This window comes from Lissotriton vulgaris, chromosome 3_2 (assembly GCF_964263255.1).
Source record: "Lissotriton vulgaris chromosome 3_2, aLisVul1.2, whole genome shotgun sequence".
Lineage (NCBI taxonomy): Eukaryota > Metazoa > Chordata > Amphibia > Caudata > Salamandridae > Lissotriton > Lissotriton vulgaris.
The window spans coordinates 100234593-100258889 of record NC_141690.1 but is presented as its reverse complement, the minus strand read 5'-3'; the positions used below and the strand labels follow the sequence as shown (position 1 = coordinate 100258889).

General features: G+C 45.5%; 1 protein-coding gene across 2 annotated transcripts in view; it reads right to left on the bottom strand.

The window, feature by feature from the left end:
- The window catches only part of FAM184B (family with sequence similarity 184 member B), an 856462-nt gene that overhangs the window by 357154 nt on the left and 475011 nt on the right, over positions 1-24297 (bottom strand). Inside the window, exon 14 of one of the 2 annotated variants that reach the window (XM_086964049.1) lies at positions 10791-10937. The exons of the other annotated variant lie outside the window; for it this stretch is intronic. Coding sequence (XP_086820175.1) covers positions 10791-10937 — 147 coding nt within the window. The remainder of the gene's footprint in view (positions 1-10790; positions 10938-24297) is intronic. 2 annotated transcript variants of the gene reach the window in all.

Below are 24297 nucleotides of genomic sequence, written 5' to 3'. Positions count from 1 at the left end.
CTTGGAGGGTGGGTGGCTGTAGAGCCCTCACCCATCTGTTCCATGGTGCCGAACCCCTCACTTTCCATAACTGTATTAGGGATTATGGTGTTTTGCCGACGGAGCGCTTTAGACACCTTCAGCTCCTGCACTGGGCAACGTCGCCTGGAGTGGTGGATGCCGCTACCAGACCCTTGACGAAATTCGAAACTTTCCTCCTCCGCACATCCACCATGAAGGGGGCGATCTCTTTTCTATATGGGCTGCTGTTAGACACTGCTATGTCCCCAGGGCCTCGATATCAGGATCACTGGGAGAACACACTGGGGAGGGACATTTCCGACAGCGAGTGGAGGAGCTTGTGGCGGGAAGTGACGGCACATAACCACTCTACCGACCTCAGGGAGGCCCATATGAAGCTCATATTCGACTGGTACTTGTACCCATCTAAATTACACCGCATATTTCCAACGGCCTCAGATAGGTGTTGGCGGGGCTGTGGGATGTTGGGGGACTTCAGCCATATATGGTGGGACTGTCCCACCATCCGGCCGTTCTGGGCCGAGGTTCTCTCCCACATTAAAGATGTACTGGGTTACCCACTCCCAAATTCCATGGACTTTGTTTTGCTGGGCCTTAGGGACCCACTGCTTGAACACCAGACTAGGGCTGATAAGCGCATTATGTGGTTATGCTTGGGAGCGGCCAAGTTGACTCTGGCAGCTGCTTGGAAAAGCCCGTCTGCCCCTGCCGTCTCTTTGTGGCATGCCCGGCTATGGCGCTTTTTGAGTTTGGAGCGGCTCTCAGACATCTTCCTGGGGAATTTAAAAAACTTTATGTTTAACTGGGGCCCCTTGGTGAGGTTTCTGTCCCGAGGCCTGCCTTCGGCAGTTTGCCCGTCAGCGCTGTGGGCACTTCATCTCTTCCAAATTTGATTGCAGATGTGACTGTTGCGGACTGTGTGCATGTTGGTCGCCGCCACTGGGCGGGAGGTGGGTGGTGGGGAGGGAAGGAGGGTGGGGGGGTGGTAGTTGGGGAAGTTGTTTTTTCTCTTGTTGCGACTTGCTGTGCTCCCGAGAATGGACACTATGACTGAGGTGGGGCTTGGGTTGCTCTTCCCGAGCTGGGGACATTGCATTAACTGTTGGAATTTCCAGGCACAATTTGGACACTGTGGTGGACGGGCCTTCTTGTCCGCCCTTCTGCTGCTTTACCTGGCTACCTCCCTTTTTGATGCAGGCTTTGATGCCCTATTGCCCCTCCCCTTTGCGATCATGTTTTTGGCTCCCCCTGTGTGGGGTTATGTGGCGGAATGTCGCCTGTTTCTTCTCTCCTTTTTCTTTCTTGATCCCCTTGCTCTGTTCCCCTCCCCTTTCTATTTTTCACCTTGCATACTATAAATAAAAATTTTACAACAAAAAAACCCGGTGGAGAAGCCGTCTGCCCCTGGTGCTTTCAAAAGCTTTAGGCGCGCTATTGCGGATATCACTTCCTCCAATCGGATAGGTGCGTCCAAGGAAGCGCAGCCCGTCGCATTGAGTGCTGTGACCGCCGCCTCGTTGAGATAAGCTTCCCCCTCAGTGTCTAGAGATGGATCTGTACTGTAGAGTGAGGCATAAAAGGCCCGAAAGGCTTCCGCAATTTTATCGTCCGCATCGAGCGGTTGCCCTGAATAGTGGTGACTTTAGACCTTTGGGCCCGCGCCCTGAGTTTGCTCGCTAGCAGTCGCCAGGTTTTATCGCCTCACACATAATAAGAATGTCGCAGCCGAAGGGCTGCATATGCCGCGCGGTCTAAATACAGTCCAGCGAGTTGCGCCCTGGCCGCCTTTAGCTGCCCCCATATCCTGGGGGCCCCAGTGCGACTGTGTACTCTCTCCAGTTCCGACACTTGCATTGAGAGCGCCTCCCTTTTATCCCTGCAGTGTTTCGCCTCAGCCGCCGATATCGCAATGAGATCTCCCCACACCACGGCCTTAAGTGCTCTTCATACCGCTGTCACTGGTATGTCAGACGTGTCGTTAAGAGCACGGTATTCAGTGATGCATTTGTGCAATTGTTGTGTAACCCCTTGTCGCTGTAGAAGGGCCTCCCGCAGGCGCCATCAGCCTCTCTGCGTTGTCGTGTGTGGGACGGTCATCGTGAGTGTAACCGCATCGTGGTCTGAGAGGGCTGCTGGGACTATGTCAACGTCTGTTACTGTTGCGGAAAGGTCAGGGGACCCCACAAAATGATCTAGTCTAGCATACGTGCGGTGCACATGAGAGTAGAAAGTGTACTGAGTAGTGTGGGGGTGTGCCTCCCACCAAATGTCAGAAAGACCTCTGTCAGCCAGCCACTTCCTTCTCTCCATGGATATCGCCCCAGTGGCGCCGTATCGGTGACCTGTCTTGGTCTTCACCAGGTTAAGATCACCACCCACCAGTGTGTATTGTGTCGGGTGGGCAAGTGCGTCTGACAGGGCCCCTTTAAGGAAGGACTCTTGCCCGGAGTTTGGGACGTATACCGATCTGATGACCATGGACATATTCCCCACCCGCACATTATAAGCAAGGAGCCCGCCCTTGATTTCAGCGACTTTGTCCCCCACTTGGCCTTTAAAATGACTAGCATACAGAATGGCGACCCCCGCTTTTTTCTCATTAGTGGAAGAGTAGAGTTGGTGAGGGAAGGCTCTGGAGTGCATTCTGGGCCAGTCCCTGGAGAGAAGGTGAGTTTCCTGTAACAAGCAGATCGAAGCGCCCGAGTTTTCCAGGTATGATAACACCGCCCTCCGCTTGATAGGGTTATTGAGCCCCTTTACGTTCAGGGTAAGGACTCTAAGGGTGGTGTCAGACATGATTCCCAGTAATTTGGAAGATGTGAGTTCCCGGGGGAGATGCCTGCTCTGGCAGCTTGCGGAATCCCCCCCGTTGTGCGACACACCGGTGCCCTCCCACATCCCCTTCCGTTCCCCCCCAGGCCCACCCACTCCAACCCCCTACCCCAACACACCGCCCCCATCCCCTCCTCCACAACATACCAACTCCTGAACCTCTCCCCTCCTCCCACCGCCCTAACCCCAATAAGAAACCCCCATCAGAGTGTCATAGTCCCAGGCCTGCAAACTTGTGGCACAGGCCTGTACTAAAGTTTCCTAATTGGGCGTGTAGTCGTGGCGACCTCTACTGCCCCCCGCCTGCCCCCCCTCCCCGGACCAGCGTTGTCCTAGTGCCAAAGAGTCCCCATCTCTCAGGCAAATCATTCTGTTGACGATGTGTCTCTGGACACCTCCTGGTTGGCCAAGGCTCGTTCTTGTGATATAGTGGCTGGGTCCGGTTTCAGCTCCGCAGTGGGCGAGCGTCTGCGACCGACTCTTTGCCACTCTCCCCATGAGGGTTGCTGGGATGGTCTTGGTGATGTAGATCCTTCGGCATGTTCAATTGTTGCAAGGTTCCGTTCCATTTGAAAATCAGGCAAAATGGATGTCCCCAAGAGTATGGGATCCCCTTGTCCCGCAGGAACATCGTGCCGACTTTAAAGGCTTTTCTCTTTTGGAGTGTGATGGCTGATAGGTCCTGAAAGAGCGCCACTGGGTAACCCTGATATTGAAGAGGTTGCTTCTGACAAGCTTCACGAAGGATTCTATCTTTTAATGGGAAGTCTGGCAAAAAGGCCAAGATGTCCGGGAGCGTAGCGGGCACGCGCCTCGCCAATCCTACTCTGTGTGCCCTGTCAATACGAACATCAAAGTCCGCAGGCTCCCCCAAAATCTCCTGAAACAAGCCTTGCAGGTACCCAGTGATGTCTGCTCCTTCTGCTTTTGATGGGTCGCCCCGGACCCGAATGTTGTTGCGCCGTGACTTGTTTTCGAGATCATCTGCGTGCACTTGTAAGTCTACTTGTTGGTCCCGGAGGCGGAGTTCTTGCTGGAGTTGTTCGACTTCCTCGCTTCTGGCCTGATCCGAGTCCTCGACGGCCGCCACCCGCTCGCCCAATCCGTCCACTTTGCGGCGTATCTCTTCGACCTCCCCAGCCACTTTCTGCTTTAGCGTGTGGAAATCTTCCCGCAGGGAGTTGAACAGGGTTTCTAGGAATGACTTCGTGATGGGCACCTCCCCGTCTCCCGAGTCCGGGTGGTGCTGCGACGCGGCTGGAGAGGGGGGCTCCCTATCTCCCTTGGGAGGCCCCCTGAGGAGCATGTCGGTAAGCGTGCGCTCACCCTTTTTCCTCGTGTTGGCCATGCTAGGCCGTCGATCGCCGGTTCTGTTCCCCCCTTGATTGTTTGGGTGCCAGGGGTCTGCCCTCCGTATCTTGGCTGTAACTGGTCAATGTGTGGGAACGGGGGATGTTCTGCGTAAGCTGAGAGGAAATTCTTCTCCCCGTTGGGAATCTGTGTGGCAATGCGGGAGGGGGAGCGGCCACCAGCAACCCCCGGACCCCTCACGTCAGCCCGCGGCGTCCCCGCCGTGCCGCTGTCACTGTGGGCTTCCGTCCAGGCAGCTCTCTCCTATGTTGGTTGCCCTGTGTCGGCCGCTAGCTCACTAGGGCCCGATGTCTCTTCCAGTGTGCACCACCGCTCACCTAGTCACGGCCAGGCAGGTCCTGCCACTGACTCTGCGCCTGTATTGCGGGCTCATTGTGCGGAGGCGAGTTATAGGCCCAGTCAGTTCCCCAGATGTAAGCCTCTGAGGGCCTGCGCCGCTGCCTCTGTCTCTCTATGGTAAGGGCGCCCCAGGAGAGAGCACCCCCGCAGTGCCTGGTCACAGCACGCCGCACCACCCAGGGCCTAGTTGTCACAAAAGGGCGCCGCGTGCTCCAGCTGGTGCCGAGATCCGCTCGGGGGCCCAGGCCCGGCCGCCCCTCGCCTACACACCGTCCCCTGGGGCCGCAGATACCGCTTCACTCACGCACCTCCTTCGATGGGCGCCCACTGGTGTCCTCTGGGATTCAGCACCTGGAACTTTGTTTCTCCAGTGTAGGCCTCACAGCCCCGGCCTCAATTTTCGTGCCTCTGCGCACGGTATGGCCTTCCTGCTGCTCACTGTCCGCGGTGGGGCCTCAACCGGGCTCCCACTGTTCCACCTTGAACTACAAATGCTTTCCACTGACTACTAACCTTAGATACCTGCAATGTGCTAGGTGGATTGAAATGTGGAAATAAGCATCCTTCAGGTCAAGAGCAGCCATGAAGTCCCCTTGTTGTAGCAGTGGGATGACGTCCTGAAGAGTAACCATGCAAACATGCTCTGTAAGAATATATTCATTTAGGGGCCTGAGGTCCAGAATTGGTCGGATGGAACCTTCTTTTTGTAGGAGTGCTTGGACCTATTCCCTAATTAGACCTTGGTGTTCTGGGGAGAGTCTGTGTTTGCGAGGTGGAATGGTGGGTGGCTTGGAAATGTGCTACAGACAATAACTATGTTAGATAATATCACCCACTGGTTGGAGGTGACGTTCCACCAAGCGGAAAATGAACTTTGTAGGTGCTCCTGACAGGTGTGTATGATCGTGGGGGAAGGAGAGGCAAGTCAGGGTTTAGTGGGGTGGCAGCTCCTTTGCGGGACCCAACTTTACCCCTGTCTATCCCTGATAAGATTCTAGTAATGAAATTGCTGAATGAATTGCAGCAGCTATTGCACTTGTTTTTAAACTGTAAAATGGATGCTACAATTTTACACATTAAAGTGCCTCCGGCGTGCCGTGGCTGATTTGCACAAGTTGCTGCACCTTGTTTTAATATAATTGGATTTGTGTGAAAAGCCTTGCTTAAAATTGTGCATGACTTAATTAGGCTATGCTGCTGTTTGTGCTAGGAAGATTGCGTTATTTGTCTTCTGACATGCTACAGACATATGTACTGCAGATAAAAACTGTTAACTACAGAAAGATAGTAGAAATAACAAACCAATTATCTTATAGCTTAAATTTTATTGGATTTTTTTTAGATATTGTTTAAGTTATGATTTTTTGAACTGTATATGCACTTGCACTTTATTAAGATGCTGGCAGTCAGACGTGCTCCGATTGCATGTTGTAGTATTTGCGATTGTCACATTATCGATTTTAATAAGTGACGTATATGTTTTACAGCCTTTGAATTGCCGTTATGCGTGTTTTCAATTGTATTTATGGTTTAAATACTTTTATTGATTTTGAAAAGACAAGCATTACAGTCGCTGCCACCTACATCCACCGGCCGTTGGAGATCATTCGTATGGTCTAGAAATAAAAACAGAAAGGGAAGAAAGTAGAAAGGATAGGGGAGAGTAAAGATATATATCCCCTATATGAGTGTGTGGTGCATCAGGCATTTAATTGTATTTATACGAAGTAAACGTGTTTATCTGTCAATTTAATGGCAAATACCTGAAACAGTAAAGATTTTCTGATTCTAAAAGTCAAGTGATTTTTTTTCATGAAGTGTTGTGCAGTTACTATTTCACTTTAAAATGTTTACTTTATGTAGCTATGATAGTTTTAAGGGGTATCATTTTGGCAAAAGAAGGTTCCTTATGTGTCAATACGAGTAGTCCATAATTTTAAGGTGTGTAATAGAGTGCTTATAGAACTTTAAATTGTATGGGTGCACTATACTCATGGTTTAAAAGCACTCACATGTATTTTTATTGTTTGCAGTGTTTCATGATTATTAAGATGCAATTATTCAAAGTAATATTAGCACTGAAATGTAGTGTACACATTTAAGTAGGACTTTGTATGTATTAAAGAACCTATAATTCCTGTATGCATAATGTGCAGGATGAAATATTACTCGTGCAATGTAATTTGTGTTTAGTTTAAGTTGCCTGAAATTGTAGGCCCAAACTGCAGGTTGTTTTGAGTTTTGTTTCTCCTTGGTTGCTCAAGAATTATAATTAAATGAGAAAGAGGGATGTGAGTTAGCGGTCCTTGTACAGACACATGGAGGTGCCCATAGACCAGTGGCTTACTTTTCAGCTACATTAGATCCGGTAGCTTCTGCGTTGCCCGGATGTCTCAAATCCATTGCTGCAACAAGTGTCAGCATTGAGAGATGTGAAAGCACAGTGATGGGTCATCCACTTATTGTTTATGTGCCACATTCAGTAGAGCTGTTAATGACAAGAACCAAGACACAGTATTTAACAAATAACAGACTTACAAAGTATGAGCTGGTTACATTGGCTTCTTAAAATGTCACTTTGAAATGCTGTACCACCTTGAATCCTGCCACATTGTTGCCTCTTCCACAAGAAGAAGGAGAGGATTGTGAAGAGCATGACTGCCTAGATGTTACTAAGCTATCTACCAAACCCAGACCTGACATTGTTGATGAACCACTGCCTGAATCTGATTTGGTCCTTTTTGTTGATGGTTCATGCTTAAGAAACAATGAAGAGTGTTTGAGGGCCGTGTTTGCTGTGTGCACCATCTTGGGGTTGGTGGAAACTGCCCATTTGAAAAGAGTATATTTTGCTCAGGTGGCTGAAATTATTGCTCTGATACGTGTCTGTACCATCTCGAATGGAGTCCGAGTGACTATCTATACAGAAAGCCAATATGGGTTTGGAGTGGTTCGGGATTTTCGGGAAGTTATGGTCACAGAGGGGATTTCTGACGTCCTCAGGATCCCCAATCCTTAATGGGGAATTAAGGCCCAAGTGGAAGAAGATGTAAATTACGGACTTTCAATAGAAGAAGAATTGAGGCCTAAGGCTGACTACATCTATTCAATAGGTTAGTATTATTGGACTGAAAATTGTAATAATCCAATGGAAAACAGAAAATAAAAAGACGTTGTAAATAACAGGATAAGACAAAAAAAGAGAATTTGTTGATTTCGTTTGCACCTCGAAAGTGGTTCAAACGGACTCTGGAAACTCAGGACGCAGGCAGAAGTGCATAATTGGTACCCTTATTGTTGTGGTGCTTAATGTCATAACTGTGGTGATTGTCACAGCTTTGGTTGGGTCTCACAATGCTGACAAGAATGGGGAACAGGCGACACCTAACCCACCTGCCTCAGATGTAGAAGAGGGTGCTTCCGCAAAAGATAGAGATATGATCAGGGAAACTAGTCGGATGTTACATGTAGATTTGTCAAAAGGTGATTTCACGTTGAATGCATATGCTTGTTTGTTGTTTGAGTATGTTGATACAATGGAAGCGAACGACTGATATATGTGTATGCAACTGCCAGCATCAGTAGAAGAGGGCATTCAATACCATCATTTAAGTTTGTTGTATGGCATCACATGTAGTGTGCTGTCAAGCATGTTTTATTGTAAAGCACATTTTGAGTACTACTTCTCCAATTATGATGTGGTACTCTAAGAAGTTCCAGTTCTTAAGTACATGAATAAATATGATTACTATAAGGAGGTAGAGAGGATGTCTACGTATTTCGTGCCTACTATTACTTTAGATACATCTTATGCCCATGGACACAATCTGACCTGTATGTTATCTGACATCGAGAAGTTTGTAGATCAGATAGAAGCTCGGCATATGCAGACTTTATTTAGACCAGATCCAAAGCATAAAGTTATTTCATGGACCCAGGAAGAATTTGATCATAAGGCAAAGGGGAGTTCTGGTCCAATAGCTTTAGATTTCCAGCAAAAGGGGAAATGGCGCATTAGACACCCTTCAACATAATATGACAAGATATTAGTTGGTGAGAGTGATTGTGAACACATTTTCCTAATTAAGGATGATTCTTAATTAGGAAAATGTGTTCAATAGCGCCTTCCTTATTGATATAAGGAAGGCGCTATTGGATAAATTAACCATAGTGCTAAAATGTGTATTTTGTGTGTGGAAAAAGTGCTTATGTAAAATTGCCAAAGAATTGGTATGGTACGTGTTATTTGGCTGTGCTATTTCCAAAAATCTTCCAGTTAGATGATTTAGGGCCTTTGGAAGGAAAAAGATCTCACAGCGGAAAACGTGGTGTAAGTGCAGGAAAAATTGTTGGGGATGTATTTGCGCCATGATACCTAGCTTGGGTGTAATATTGAATGATGTGAAAATTAGAAAGTTGGCAACGCTGGTGGATAAGATCTCTGTGAATACAGCACAAATCTTATTACTTGTTGATGGGGAGATGGTTTCGATAAGGTCTATGGTTCTGCAAAATTGTCTTGCATTAGACATGTTATTAGCAAAAGCTGGAGGAGTCTGTAAACTATTGAAAGTTCAACAGTGCTGTACTTATATTCCTGACAATAGTCGCGATATAAGGAAGTACATTAGTAACATTTCAGAGATACATCAAGATTTACGTGATCTGGCTGCCAAGGGATTTTGGGTACAAATTGGTAAGGGATTTGGAAAGGTTGGGAGCTGGTTTGGAAGCCTGGGACAAGGTATAATGGGATACATCTTGAAACCTATCATAACAGCTGTCATTTGTATAATAGTCCTATTGGGAGCCATCAAGGCTTACAAGTGGCAACGAGCACGTCATAATGAAAATTCTTTGAAAAAACGAGAGCAGCAGTTGGAACGACTGCAGGACAGTCATTATCTGCACCTTTAAGGGTTAGTGAGATTTAGACAGGGACAGCAAGCTACAACTACTGTTTAGGTCGGTCTTTTCTACAAGGAGAAAACTGTGAGAGGTTAGAATATTTGTGTTATGACACTAGTCATATGAGGGGGGAACTGATAGAGCGCTTATAGCACTGTAAATTGCATGGATGCACTATAATCATGGTTTAACGCACTCACATGTATTTTTATTGTTTGCAGTGTTTCATGATTATTAAGATACATTTATTCAATCATATTAAAATTGAAATGTAGTGTACACATTTAAGTAGGAATTTGTATGTATTAAAGAAACCTATAATTCCTGTATGTATAATGTGCAGGATGAAATATTACTCGTGCAATGTAATTTGTGTTTAGTTTAAGTTCCCTGAAATTGTAGGCCCAAACTGCAGGTTGTTTTGAGTTTCATTTCTCCTTGGTTGCCCAAGAATTATAATTAAATGAATCCTTTTATGCTCGAAGACAGTGTGTTCTCATCCTACTACAGGTGTAGGAATTCAACCTCCTTATTCTTAGATTTAAGGAGATACCCGGAATGTCTTTGAAGAAGGCTGGAAGGCAAAAAGGGAGGACGCTTTTCGTGTCTGGCCTCTCTGAGAACCAAGGCCACTGGAAGAAGAATCTAATTAATTAAAGCTTCTGTGGAAACCTACTGAAAGATGTTGCAAATGGAAAAGTTTACCTTGTGACATATTGTGGGTTGAACATTGCCTTTTTGTATGATGCGCAGGGACAGATTCGAGAGACGTCTGCTTATTTTGAAGGAGAAGGAGAATCTTAGAATGAGCTCCATAGCTTTAAGCTATCAGACCCATTTGACATGAGTACTTCTTAGGAAGTCAACACGTGCTGACACCTTGGGATAGGATATTGGGGAAATAGGTAGGATTTTCATGTAGAGCAGAGTAGGAAAAGATACCTTTATTTCTTTCCAAATGAAAAGAGAATTGGACTCAGCTTCTATTCTTTGTGGCATTTTCATTTTGGAGTTCATCATACAATGCCTTTTGTGCCGAATGAATTATATTCGTAGACTCGGCTCTTTATTGATTTTGTTGTACCTATATACTCTGATATTGAGGTGTGTTTATATTAAATTATTCTTGGCCTTTTAATAAATCCACAAAACTGGAATTCGGAATCTGTGGTCCTTTAAATGCATGACTAAATTGAAAGTATAATCTTGAATTGTTTTACTCCTCTCAACACTTCTAGCAGGATATAAAAGACCATATGCCTTGAATTTAGTAGGGAAGGCAAGGAGTAAAATTTAGCGTAATCACTAGCATTACTTACTCATTTTCTAAGGAGACTATCTTTGCTTGAAGATGTGCTTGAGAACTACTGAACTCGGACACCATGGTTTGCATTTCCTTCCGGTGATCATGTCGCAAAGATTCCAATTCAATTTTTTGCTTCATTTTGAGATCTTCCTCGAGTATCCTTTCAATAAAATGAAAAATATCAAAAGGTTGTAAAAACTGCTATCAATTGTTTAACCTCTTTACAAAGTCAGTGCTAAAATTTTGTCTATGTGACCGCAAGAATCAGGTGCAAATTCCTCTACTCTGTTCACAAGTTCATCAATAGCTACAAAAAGGCCCCATTACACGCCCACAGGATCCCAACCTTGTCAATGGCAATGTTAATTAGACAACACACCTATAATTGATTCAGACATGGAGGTAGGACTGTTGGGTGCAGGTTCCTCATTCGGGGACTGCTCTGAAGCCAAGCCTGAGAGCAGAGCCCAGCTACTTTCTTTTCAGAAAAAGTTAGAGTACAGAACAGTTCCATATTGCCGCATAATGAATTTTCACAACGTGACCAAGGCAACACATAGCTCTCTAGAAAAACTCCTTAGAAATTAAATATTGTTTAACATCATTTGTTATTGATATTATAGACTAAAGCTGTGGACAGAGAATAATCAAAACATGAGTAGCTTATGAGCCCTACTTCCTAAGTTAAGTTTACATTCCAGTACGCATTTTAATTGCATTTAACACATATTAGCTCACGTCACTGGTCACTCAGTTATGTGTTTTTATTTAGTACTGAGCCTTTCTGTCAAGACTTACATTTTTGAATGCTAGACTTTCAAATGGTGTGCACTTTACATGAACTCTTACAAAAGGTCCAATGTAAAATAAGGTTTACACCCGGGCTTTACTCCTATATTTTGAATACATTTACAATATGCTTAGAATTCTCAAAAAATGTGACAAGTACTCCTGGATAAACTGTTCCTATACCTGCTTTCAGTACATACACAAATAAGCATTTCCACAGCTAGAAATGGGTACACCCTGTTTAAATCGAATTCATATTATCTCTTTACCAATACTTCGGAATTATAGTTTCGGATTAGGAATTAGATCAAATTAATTTAAATTTGGATTTAAACGGGACGGTGTATATATATCTATATGTAAAAGCTTTGAGGGCTCAGAGGCAGAATAAGAGTAGGTGTAATAAAATATGAGATGATTAAGGTTGAAATAGGCTAGGTGTGCGGGCTTTATTATAGTTTAGGGTAAAAAGTTGTTTTAGGTTTAAGGTAAGTGTGTTACATATTTTTTGTTTTTAAAAAGGGAAGGAAGTGGGGGCATGGCTGCCGTCAAAGTTGGCGGATACACATTGAATGTGCCTGCGCTCCTTGCTCAATAATCAGGCATCGTCCACGGGGGGAAGTTCTGAACGAAAACCACAAGAGCGATTGCTGCCTCCGGTACGACTTTGGAGGCCTCAACTGCAAGTCAATGTGTGATGGGGAATAAGATGTAAGTGTCTCCGGCCGTTGTCGGTGGTTCAAGCAGAGGACTGCGCCGCTGAACTTTGCCACTCGGTGAGCGGTATGCACCTCAGGCCTAGCAGAGGGGGCCGAGTAGTGGCTGCCATGTGCCGGGTACAAACCCTCAAGGCAGACCTGCAAGCAGTCCTGGAACAAATTCTAATGTTTGCCTGCCCTGTAGTAGAGTGGGGAAAAGCGTGGACTGGCTATGGGCCTGCCAGTACCCGATGGCGCTGCCTTAGAGACGCGGACCGTTGGTCCTGCCCCTGACGGTGGAGGAGAGGGGTGCTCACCCATGAGGTGGGCCAGCATTTTATGAGTCGCCCCAGGGCTCTGATTTAATGTTGATGGGGTCCTGAGGGGGGCACACTGTCTGCGTAGTGCTCCCCAGGGGACACGCCACAGAGATGCCAAATTAAAGAAAATGGATTACCCCAGAGGACAGGGGCCCTAACTGAGATTGTGCCGAGGACTTGAGGGGTGAAGTTTTCAGAGGAAGAACTCTTGCAGCCCCATGTGGAAGAGAGGGCTCAAACAAATAATGACTATGGAGTGGCGAGGGCCACGTGGAGTAATGGACACTGACACATTGACACAGGCCTGAAGGAGTGGGAGCTATGTTGGTATATGTGTCCCCCACCCCAAGCCTCCTCTAAAGCTGCGGTTGTGAGACCCTAAGTGAGACCTAGATATAAGCATCCTAGGTTCAATTCATGCAGAAAAGCAATTCCGGGAGAAAATCCCACCCAAGAGTGGTAAGCACAGTGTTCCCAACTGCTGTGAACCTGATTAGGCCAGTATATAGTACAACCCATGGACCCACTGAGACTATAAATCAATGAGCAACGAATGCAATAGAAAGGAGGACCAATATCGGATGGCTGCTCGTGGCAGCCTTCAGGAGCAGGAGACACTCGAGGTATTCCTTTGGGGTGCTCGGAGGGCTGTCCTAAGTTGTGTATACGAAGTAGACAAGTGAAATACAAACCCTAAAGGTTTGCCTCCTGAAGTAATCTGTGAAAGGTGCCACAGCTCAAAAGGGCAGGACCAGGCCCAGCAAGAGTATGCTGCAATCAGGCAAAACAAAGAAGGAAGAAATGATGCAGTGCAGAAGTTCCAAAATTGTGCATGCTGATGAATTGCTTTCAGACATGAACGGATCAAATCTTTCCAGTAGTCGGAGACACGAGGACTGCACTTCAAGTGAAGAGAGACACAATGGTGACAGGCCAAAGCGTGCTAAGGGAGGGCCAGCGAAAACTCAGGACATAGAGGGCTGCAACTCAACACTGAATCCTGGTTCCAAAGAAGGTATCCCCGCCAGGCCTGTTGCCTATGTTTACAGTGGAATGTGCCCACCACCTGCTTGCCAGGAGGATAACCCAGGGGCACCAACGATCGATAGTAGGGCAATCTTAAACTACCATGAACGAGAACTATTCTGCTAAAGGCTAGGTTGAGAGACCCACTGATGGTGGGCTCCACCAAGGTAATAATCTTCCCTGACTTCACGCTGAACATCCAACATCGCAAAGCCTCCTTTATGAGTGAAAAAAAATACTCAGAGAACTGTACCTTAAATAAGCTCTCTTCTTTCCAGCTAAGCTGAAGATTGTAGTAGACCAACAAACTCATTTATTCACACAGTGGGATGCTTGAAGCTGGCAAGAGCAATAACAGAACACAAAGAAGAGAACCTGAGTGCATACCATGAGCGATGACCTAATGCAACGATAGAACCAGATGTTGAATGACAAGAACTAGTTTCCGGACAATATGTAATGCACCCTTCCAGTTGCTGACCCAAAAGGGTTAAAGGGCAGCCCTGTGACATTAGCTGCAATAACAGAAGTTGACAGGTACCCATCTAACAAGGATTTGGAGGAAGTGTATTTAGTGTCAGACATGAACAATGACTCAATCCGGCTCCTGTTGCTAACGCCACAAACAGCTGAGTTATAAAAGTGAGAGATGGGGGACTGGCAAATGAGTGGCCATGCTAGTAAACTGTGTGGACAGTATTGAGGTACTCAGACAAGGTAACATGGTGGCACAACAAGCGATAGCCCATACATAACAGTGTCAGTGCTGGTCTGGTTGACAGGAGTACACCGGGGGCTAGAAGTGCTGTGAGAGAGCAGATGACTTGCCAGACATACTATAATAGACAAGAGAATTACAGTGGGCTCCTCTTCAATACACATGACTTTGTAGTGCAATCGCAGTGCTGGGAACTAAGGTCCTCAGACATGACATAGAGAGCTGCCGGCTTCCTTCTCTCCATGAGATTAGCAAAAATGATGCAATCGAAATTCAGAAACTAAAGTGGGAAAAGTTGGTTGAGCTGAGTGATTACAGTTGTTTGGACAGATGACCGTTTTGCCTCAGACCATGAGTTTCAGGGGAGGAATTATGTTATTTAGGGTGCATCCTATCAAGATGCCAGAGGTGAGATGAATTAATATACTAATAGACAAATCCCCATAGATAGAAACAGCCCAAATGATAGGCTCAGAGTGCAACATATTCAGAAAAAAAAACATGGAGGCACAAGGTAGGAACATGTTTACAACCTAAAATATAACCCCGTGCAGAGGTCCATGGGGCAAGCAGAAGCTATTGGGCCTAACCGTGGTGGTTGAGGCATTTTACTCCTGATGTGCAGGCGTCCACCATACTACAGGATCTGAGCAACTGTGCCAAGTACTCCTTCAGCACTTGACTCCAAGTGGTAGAGCAGGTTGAGCAGCCCAAGGCTTCCTGTGGAGGAGGTAGGTGCAGGGTGAACAAAGGCTCTCAAATCATAGTACACCAGCAACTCCAATAAATGATTGTCCACTCAATACTTGCTTTTATGTAAAAGGTAGTATTTCCATACAAACTCAAAGTATAATGCAGGACACCACAAATAATATACAAAGTCTTCATGCTAGTGTTAGTCGGTTCAGCTTTCAAGTCCCACTTCCTGTCTTGTCGCTGGGGTTATTCCCCATTCACACGAGGAGACATCCAAGCTAGGCCCCACAAGTGAGTTCAAGTGTTAGAAGTTCCATGATGGATTTGACAAAGTCAAAGTGTCCCCACACCATAGCGTGTTTGTCAAAGCAAGTTTCCTCACAGGCCTCGAGACCTGGTAATCAGTCTTGCCCATTCTAGCTGGATTGGCGGTGCAGAAGGCCCAGCGTGCGTCGGCAGTCAGACGTTGCAGAAGTCTGGATACTGTGGTCGAGGTGGCAGACGTCTACGGTTCTCCTTTGGTCATGTGGTATGACTGCCAGAGTCGAATGGCAGGTCTTGAGTGCTCATGGATTCAGATAAAAAATCATTGCTCTTCCCCTGCGGGTCACAACCCACTTCTTCATTGTTGCAAGCTGTTTGCTGACACTTCCCTATGGCCCCCTCTGGATAGAAAAGGGGTTGCAAACAGCAGTACACACGACGACAACCCCTTCAGGTCCCAGTACTGCTCGGTGTGATGGGCCACCACTCATTGTAACGATGCACCAGGGTGAAGGCACTCAGTCTTCACCGTGGCCTCCAACTTTCACACAGTGGTTGCGAGTGGCACAAATAAGGCAATGGCCTTCAGGTCTTTGCACTGCACAGGGCGATGACCCTTCTCTCGTCACAGCTTGGCACCAAGGTGGTGACCATCATTCTTCCCCTGGCCCCCACCTGGCATACGGAGGTAGTGAACATTGCACATAGGCTCGATCAGTGCTATGGTCTTGACGGACCAGGTCCACCCAGCAGGATTTGCACTGAACCTCACTTCCTCCAAACGATCTCCTTCTCAAAGGATTAACTGGTCTTGGATTAGGCAAAAGCTGTTGCTTGCAACTCCAAGGTGAGTGTACCTGATTTTCCTGCATGATGTCCCCTCACCCCGGCAGACTCTCCCAACTGGTCACAACAGGCAGAAGTAATGCTGAGCTTCTCCACGCTGATTTATAGCATCAGTTTGACAATTTGGTAGCCTCAAGCTCCTAAAGCTTATTATCTGTTTCCAGACACAAATGTGATTTAGTGTCTCAGTCTTTAGAATGTGTGTTATGGGTGTTGCTCCTTTTGAAGTGCCCTCTCCCCATCCTGTTCTTTGTCCAGGAATCAGTCTATCACAGAAGGAGCAAATCCATGTTTGATAGCCCCACAACCAGGCCATGTCTTATGAGGATCGCAAGATTCACATTGTTAATCAGCTTCTTTGGGAGTCTTCTATAGTTAAGGCTGCAGTATTCTATGTGCTCCATTCACAGGCATCTTGTTAGCTCAATCAGATGGGCAGTAGGAAGGAGGAGAATTTTTCAGAGCATGGAGATTTATTAGGTGGATGAAGTCAACAATGACAACCAAGTTTTTACCTTTCAGTGTGGTTAATGGTGAGTTTCTATGGCTTGCAAGCCAACTGAAGAGGAGAGATGTGTATTGGTGTCCTCCCAGGGTTAGCATTCTTTTTTCCACTGTTTCGGCAGAGGAAGCTTTCTCTCAATCAGTGTTGGATGTGTTGTAGGACAAACACTGAGTTAGTTAGAAGAACAACACAGATTTACGTATTGTCTACGTAGATCTACACACAAATCTTGTACTAATAGTTGGTGTGAGAAGGGATGTGGGTAGCAAATGAACTGTACTAGGAAAGGTACAGAACCTTGAGGACAATTTCATTGTAGCCTGTGAGAGGAGGTTTCTGGGGCTTCTCTGCATACCTTTTGACTTCAGTCACTGAAGAAATGATTGATTTAGTTAAGGGCATTCCAGAACTTGTTGTTGGTCATCAGAATATTCAATAGTGTTGTAAGCTACAGCAAGGCTAAGAAGAATCAAAGTAACTTACTGGCTCTCACTGAGATTAGTTAAAGTTCTTCTATGAAGTTTACTAGTGCAAATTCAGTTCCCCTATTGGCTCCAAATCCAAACTGGAGGTTCCATAACAGCTACTGTTGTGCAACACACTCTCATAGCTGTTCGGAAACAATTATTTCTAACATTTTAATTGGCGAATGGAAATCCAACTATAGTTTTCCAGGATCTAAGGGTTTGCGGTTGTTTTTAAGGAATGTAAAAGTAGGGCTAATTTTTGCTAGCTACTGTGCCCGTTGACAGAGAGAATTTATTCAGAGATCAATGAAGATTATTTTTAGATGTAATTTAAAAACTGAAACAGATGTTTACAGTGTTGTGCCGTTGCGTGTAAGTTATTTTTTAGACATTCATTATTGGTCAGTCTTTTATAGATGCTATTTCTTACACATTCTTTTGTTTTCTTTGCTCTGTTTTTCGTTTTTTGTTCTCCAGATTGACTTCTAACAACATCTCCTATGAATTCTGTAGGGAGTTTAGATTCCTACAAACTGTGGTTTAACCCATTAATTTCAAAGTTTAGACATTGTCTTTTCAATGTCACCAGTTCATGTCTGAACTTCTGCTGGTTGCTTCAAAGCGTTGCTTGTGTTCCCTCATGTTCTTTGCTGTTAGCTTGTTAGGCGCAAACATAATGCTGTGTTTTTTTATTTTTATTACATTTCATAACAAATACTGCAACAATATAACAGTGCAATACAAGTCGCCGGAGTGGGAAAAAAAAATTTCTACCATCATTTGTATACATTTAAGAACGTGTCAATCAAAAAGATCATTCCAGTAAACCGTTACCAGTAAAGCCATACCAGACATAATCAAAAAGATCGAGTAAAATGTTACCAGTAAAGCCATACCAGACGTATTTAAGTGTAAAGCCAAAATTGAACTTGAGTAGGCAGTCTATGCATTACCACAAATTCGAGGAAATTCAACGTGCAGACATATAACAGCTGTGTTATGCAGGACCCATGTAAACCGGGATAGTATCTATTGTCTTAGGAGCTTTCTTTGTGCTGATGGGGTGCTAGTCTGAAGTGTTCTGACGTATTTAGTATTCTTGGAGGGGACCCCAAATGTATAATGCCGTGATATAAGACAAAGGGTGGAAGTTTATATATACCACACTTCATTGCATTAAATAAGGTCTGCAAACCAATCTCTCACTGTAGGAGTTGGTCCCATGCTACCCTCCATTTTGCTAAAAGACATCTATGTGTCATAATGAGGAGATGTAGCTGGGTACTAGGACCTTGCACCCACCGGAACGAAGGAGACTGGACATTGGAAACCGCTTCCGGTCAGGAAGTGGTGAGGCAGAAACTGGGAACTTAGGGTCAGGACACGTAGGAGGGAAGAGGTGCTTGCATGAGTGGAGTGCTAACTGCAAATAAAGAACTCCCACACTCACCTGTCAGCCTTACTGTGTCGTTAATTCAGGACCTGGGCAGTGGGACACGACATTTGGCAACAAATGTGGGGAACCGGACCTAAGCAACGACGATCTGCATGTTCCGTGACGTCCTACAGCATCGTCATGGTGCCAGGAGCCCACGTTGGTCACCCCCTGGCAAGTGGTAACAGTGCGATGTCAGGAGCCGATCCTGAGTTCGCTGCAACAGTTTGGTACTTATGACGTGAGGAGCCTTCACCGGTTGCGCGCCAAGGACTGCATCAAAGCATGGTCTCAGGAGCTCACCCGAACTAAGCTGGAGTGAGGCCACTGATGCGTCCAAGTGGTAAGTGTTGCAGTGTTCCTTGCCCAGTTCAAGCCTCCCATGCGGTGATCTCTCTGTACCATGAAATCTCGCAAGAGCTTCACCATCTCGGCTGCCATCTTTGAGTCAGGCAGATAGGCCTAAAAGCTTTGTGGGAGCTCCGGCTGCTATTTTGAAGTCAGGCATCATGATTGGTACCGAAGCTGCACTCTAGTAGTTGGAATAATACATCAAAGGGCACTGTACTTGCACACTTCCCAACGGATCCTTAACAAGCATATCAGCAACAAGCACTACACACTGCATCACCTGCTTGCAAACTACTGGCTACTGACACGGCTGATAAACACAATGAGAACATCATTCCGAGCTCGATCTTCCGACGCCCCTTGATCTCTCTGACTCTCATATGAAGGGTGCTCAGTGAGAGAAATGGATCAGGCACTTCGAACACTATCTGTACGCCACCTGCAAAATCTGCACGGATGAACAGGTGGAAGATCTGCACATAAATTGCCCCCTGAGTCCATAACTACTTACAAAGGCCCAATAAAGTGTCTTACAGACAGTTTTGACTACCAGTGGAACGTTGACTTCAAATGGTACATGTTCAACACAACATCCAAAGAGCAGATGAGTCTCTCGACGATTTTACGATCCAGCTGCGCAAACTAGTGACCTACTATGAGTCTGACAAATTTGACAACGAAGCAACAATTAGGCTACACCTCATTGAAGGATGTCACTCCACTGAGTTTCGCACAAAAATACTAAAAGAAACGTACACACTAGACAAAATACTAACCATGGCCAGGACAGATGCCAGAGCCACATCGCATGTCATCCATATGGAAAATGGGAGAACGCAAACAATTGAACAAGCTCATCGCATGGCTGGGGGCAACAGCAGACATGACAAGTCAATGCCTCCTTTGAACCAACCTGAGAGAGCATGCCATCCCTGCCGACTGGAGTACCCACACTTCTGCGTCTGCCCAGCCATTGGACAGAAGTGCTGCAAATTCAACCGATACAATCACTTTGTGAGTGTCTGCAAGGGTAGACATGTCTAGTCAGAGGGAGGGCAATCTGCCAGGCCACGAGCGACGTTGACTAGGCACGCAAGGCACATGGAAGCACGCAATAGCAGTCCCTCCGCAGACTCCAACTCTGCTTCCGCATGCGGGACCACCAAACATCTATACCTCATGACGGATGCCCCAGCACCCAAGAACACCTCAGAGCTTGTCCAGCTAATCGACGAATGGCAGATTAAGAAGTCGGCCACAGTGAATCTCCATGTAGGGAATCACACAACCAGATTTGTACTTGATGGTGGTCCCACATGTAACGTCATGTGTGTGTCGGAATATGACAAAATGAAACAGAAACCCCTGTTGTTGCGCTGCACTGCCAATGTTTTCACATGGGGTGTGAAACACCCCTTAATGAACATGGGGAAATTTGTGGGACGCTCACATACAACAGGACATCTGTGCAAGAAGAGGTGCGCGTCCTAAGGGGCAACATACCAGCACTGTGTTTACTTAGCAACTTCACAGCTCAACTCATGGGTCTCTTGGCCATGACGCATCACAGCATCTGAAAGAGTACCTGGCGCTCTTCAAAGGTCTTGGAAAGATGAAGGAAATGCACGTCAACCTTCACATCAACCAAGCAGTCATACCGGTAGCTCCGAATTACCGAAGAGTTCCACTGCAACTCCAGCCGCAGGTAGAGGAAGAACTCAATAGCTTACTAGCGCAAGACATTATTGAGCTTGCAGAAGGACCAACTCCATGGGTGTCTCCCATTGTGACTGTGCTGAAGCAAAACACACAGAAAATGTGCATCTGTGTCGACATGCATATACTGAACACAGCCATTGAAATGGAATGGCATCCAGGCCCTCACTTGAATGGCATGTTCAGTTGCCTCAATGGAACCTGCGTGTTCTCCAAACTATCACCAGCTGGAACTTGACGTGCTGTTATGTTACATTACCACATTCTCTACTCACTATTCCAGCAAGTCTGTGCCAGGCATATATTTTGCAGTCCAATGTGTTAAAAAGTACCCTGGACCAAGAACATAGCTTGGTGAGGACAGTGGTTAACAGCAGGGGGTTCGATACATCTTTTCCTTATCTTTTCCTATTGTAAGACGTGGGGATGTGTGCTTAGGATGTTACTAATGGAACCAATGAAAGGCGCCTATGCCAACCAGAGGTAGTATTCCAGTTGAAGTGCTGCCAGCCTATCATGGGAGGGTCAACACTTCCCAACTAAGCCAAACTTGTCTACCCACCCAAACAAAACCAATAAGGAGAGTAATTGAACAAAAAAGGATCTCAGTAGGATAAGAGAAATATTGTTGAAGAGGTACAAGAGCTTTGGTAGGAAAATCATCTTAATTATCGCAACCCTACTGCTCCCCTCAACATTAGCCATGACTTGGCTATAGTTTTCTTGCCTCACCCTTCCGACATCCCAGTGAATGTAAACACCCACAAAGTGCTCTGTGCACCATTTAGTTAGGTAATCAAATTGTGGCTTATGTATAGTGGGTGTGATAGGAATGCATTTGAACTTATTCCAGTTAATTTGGAGTTCTGAAAAAATTCCAGTTGTATAACCTGCCTCACTACGTAAAAATCGGCATACATTGAGGTGAAATAGTTGGTGCCGTCAATCCAGAGGCCTGAGAGGCATGGAATTCTCCAAAAATACAGGCCATGGCTCAAGTGCAAAAGCAGGCAGCAGGGTCGAAAGGGGAAACACTGCCTTATGCCTAATTAGAAACAAGGAGGCCGCTTTTCCATTAATCTAATACACACCTGTTGCTCTTTGTATAGATGGGTTATCCAGCCCAATATGTTATCCCCAACCCCGTTCTCTTGAGGACAGCAAACATATATGGCCATTCAAAGGAATCAATTGCCTTGTGTGTATCAAATAGGGCCCACCTTGGATCAATCTGAAGGGCCTGAGTAAAAGAGGGTTATAATTATTTAAAGATTTAATGCCCCAGGACGAATCCGGCTACCTCAGGCAACACCACACCTAACATCAGGGGCTGCATCTGTGTAGCTATTATTTTGGCCAAACTTTTGGTGTCAATATAAATTAAGGAGAGTGGTCTATAAGAGGCATATACATCAGGAGACTTACCAGGTTTTAATAAAACTGAGATGACAGCTTTTCAAAGCGTGAGGAGTGATTTTCCACTCTCCTGGGCCTCTTCATATACAGATATCAAATGTGGAGCCAGTAAATCAGCATATCCTTTATAGAACTTAGGTGTGAGCCTATCAAACCCAGATGCTGTGCCTTCAGAGGTGAATTTTATGACAGCCATAATCTCTTCTAACATGAGCCGGTTCAGGAGCTGTCTATCAGGACGCTCCATCCAGGCTAACATGCCCATTGAGAGACACTATTATTTCCTCACCCTTGGCATTGTATTTTGTTGAGTACAGTTTAGTATCATAGTCTCAAAATACTGTCCATAGACACGTAACATGAACCCTCATTACCCTTGATTTTGAGAATTCCTTCGGTTGGCTTGCCTGGGTTAAAGCAGTCAAGTCAAAGTGCAATTGGGCATCCCACCCTCACCGAGTTGTATTCTGAAAGCAGCTCATGAAGGTTCCCACACCACAGGTCGATCACTAAAGTCAAATAGTCTTCTATTTTGTTCCTCATATAGTAGCTAATTACTGGTTTCAAGAAAGCCTCAGAGGGAAAGATCGAGAGATGGTCCTCTCCATGAGCTTTGGAAGTCCCAGTTACAGGTAAACTTGAGAATGGTCAATAAGAATGTGGGGAAGTATTCGCATCTCAGTAGCTCGTGTGCAGACATCTCTTGTGACAACAAACCAGTAGTCAGTGTGAGACGCTGTATCATGAACAGACAAATAGTATGTGAAGTCACTTATGTGTGTATGCCTAGCCTACCAAATGTAGATCAAGGCATGATTTGTTTTAAGTACAAGAAACACAAGTGATAGGGACAGGGATCTAGGAGCGAGTGTGCATCTGTCTCTGCAAAGGTCCCGTGTTGTACTGAAGTCTTCACCTCACAGTAGGGTACAAGCGTTTAGTTTTGATGTTCATAAGGTTATCAAAGAAGTCAAGGGAATCTGTGTTTGGTCCATATAAGTTAAGTAGCGTTACATGTTGGTTATTTATTCACCCTAGCAGAATTAGATAGCAGCCCTCCTTAAGTGACAAAAGTGTATTGTCTGTTTGATCACTATTCCTACTACTCTGGAGTGGGAGCTGAAGGAAGAGAAGTATCTGTGTGACCTCAAGAGGTAGCAAATACCTTTTCAGATACAGTCGTCAGTTGGTTTCCTGTAAGTAGGTGACGCAGAAATGTGTCTATTTAAGTACTTACCTATCTGTACTCGTGTCATTAAGACCCCTAATATTTCATATGAATGGCTTGATCATGTGAGTGTCATGCCATAGAGCTACAAGAGTGGTACCAACTGTCTGTTAGGTTATGAATGGTCAACCTCTATGCACACTCTATTTCTAGTTGCAGAAGAGCTGTGTCGTAGAACCCAAAATGCACATGGATTACAACTCCGGACTCAAGTAAATAAGTCCCTGTTTTCACCATCCTTCTCCCAGACAGAAAACTACAATACTCAGAAAACACAAAACCCTCTCTAAAACATACCCAATATACCATTCTTGATGAGAATGTAAGGAAAAAGAATGTAGATTGTGATTCCACTAGGGGCCTCTAAAGTTTGTAGCTAATGACACAAGGCCATCTCACTCCATTTATCTGCCAAATTGAAGAGGTAACTGTGTGTACATATGCATTACCCTGTGCAGTGCCTTTGATACAGGTCACCATTAATCCAAAGAAGTTGTTGAGAAGCAATGCCAGTGCTATCATAATCCTCGGTAGCAGCCCACCCCACTTCGGCCGATGGTACTGTTTGCAAGGATAGGGGAGAATAGTGCTTGGTGTCCATGAACGATGTAAAGTAAGATCTAGATAGTGCGGTTTAGTCAATGCTTCTGGGTGTTCCCCCAGTCAAGTCATTTGAAGTTCCCATTGCTTAAGATGAGGACCCACAAACCTCAGACTTGGGGACTTTTTTGGCACGCTAAGGGTCTGTGAAAAAATGTTGCCTGCCACTTTGCTTGATCATGAGCTTTATGGGGCAGAGCATGGAATACTCATTGTTGTATTGCTGAAGCTTTTTTTTAATGGGAGCAAATGCCTTAAGTGATTCTTGGAATGCTATTGTAAATTCTGGATAGAAGGCAACTTTCGAGACTTCAAACTACAAGTTCCATTTTTTTCTTTTACAAGCTGTAAGATCAAATCACAGTCTCTAATATTGAGCATTTATGCAATCACTGGTCTAGATGGGGCACCCTAGAGTCTGTCTCGGAGCTGGTAATTGATGGGC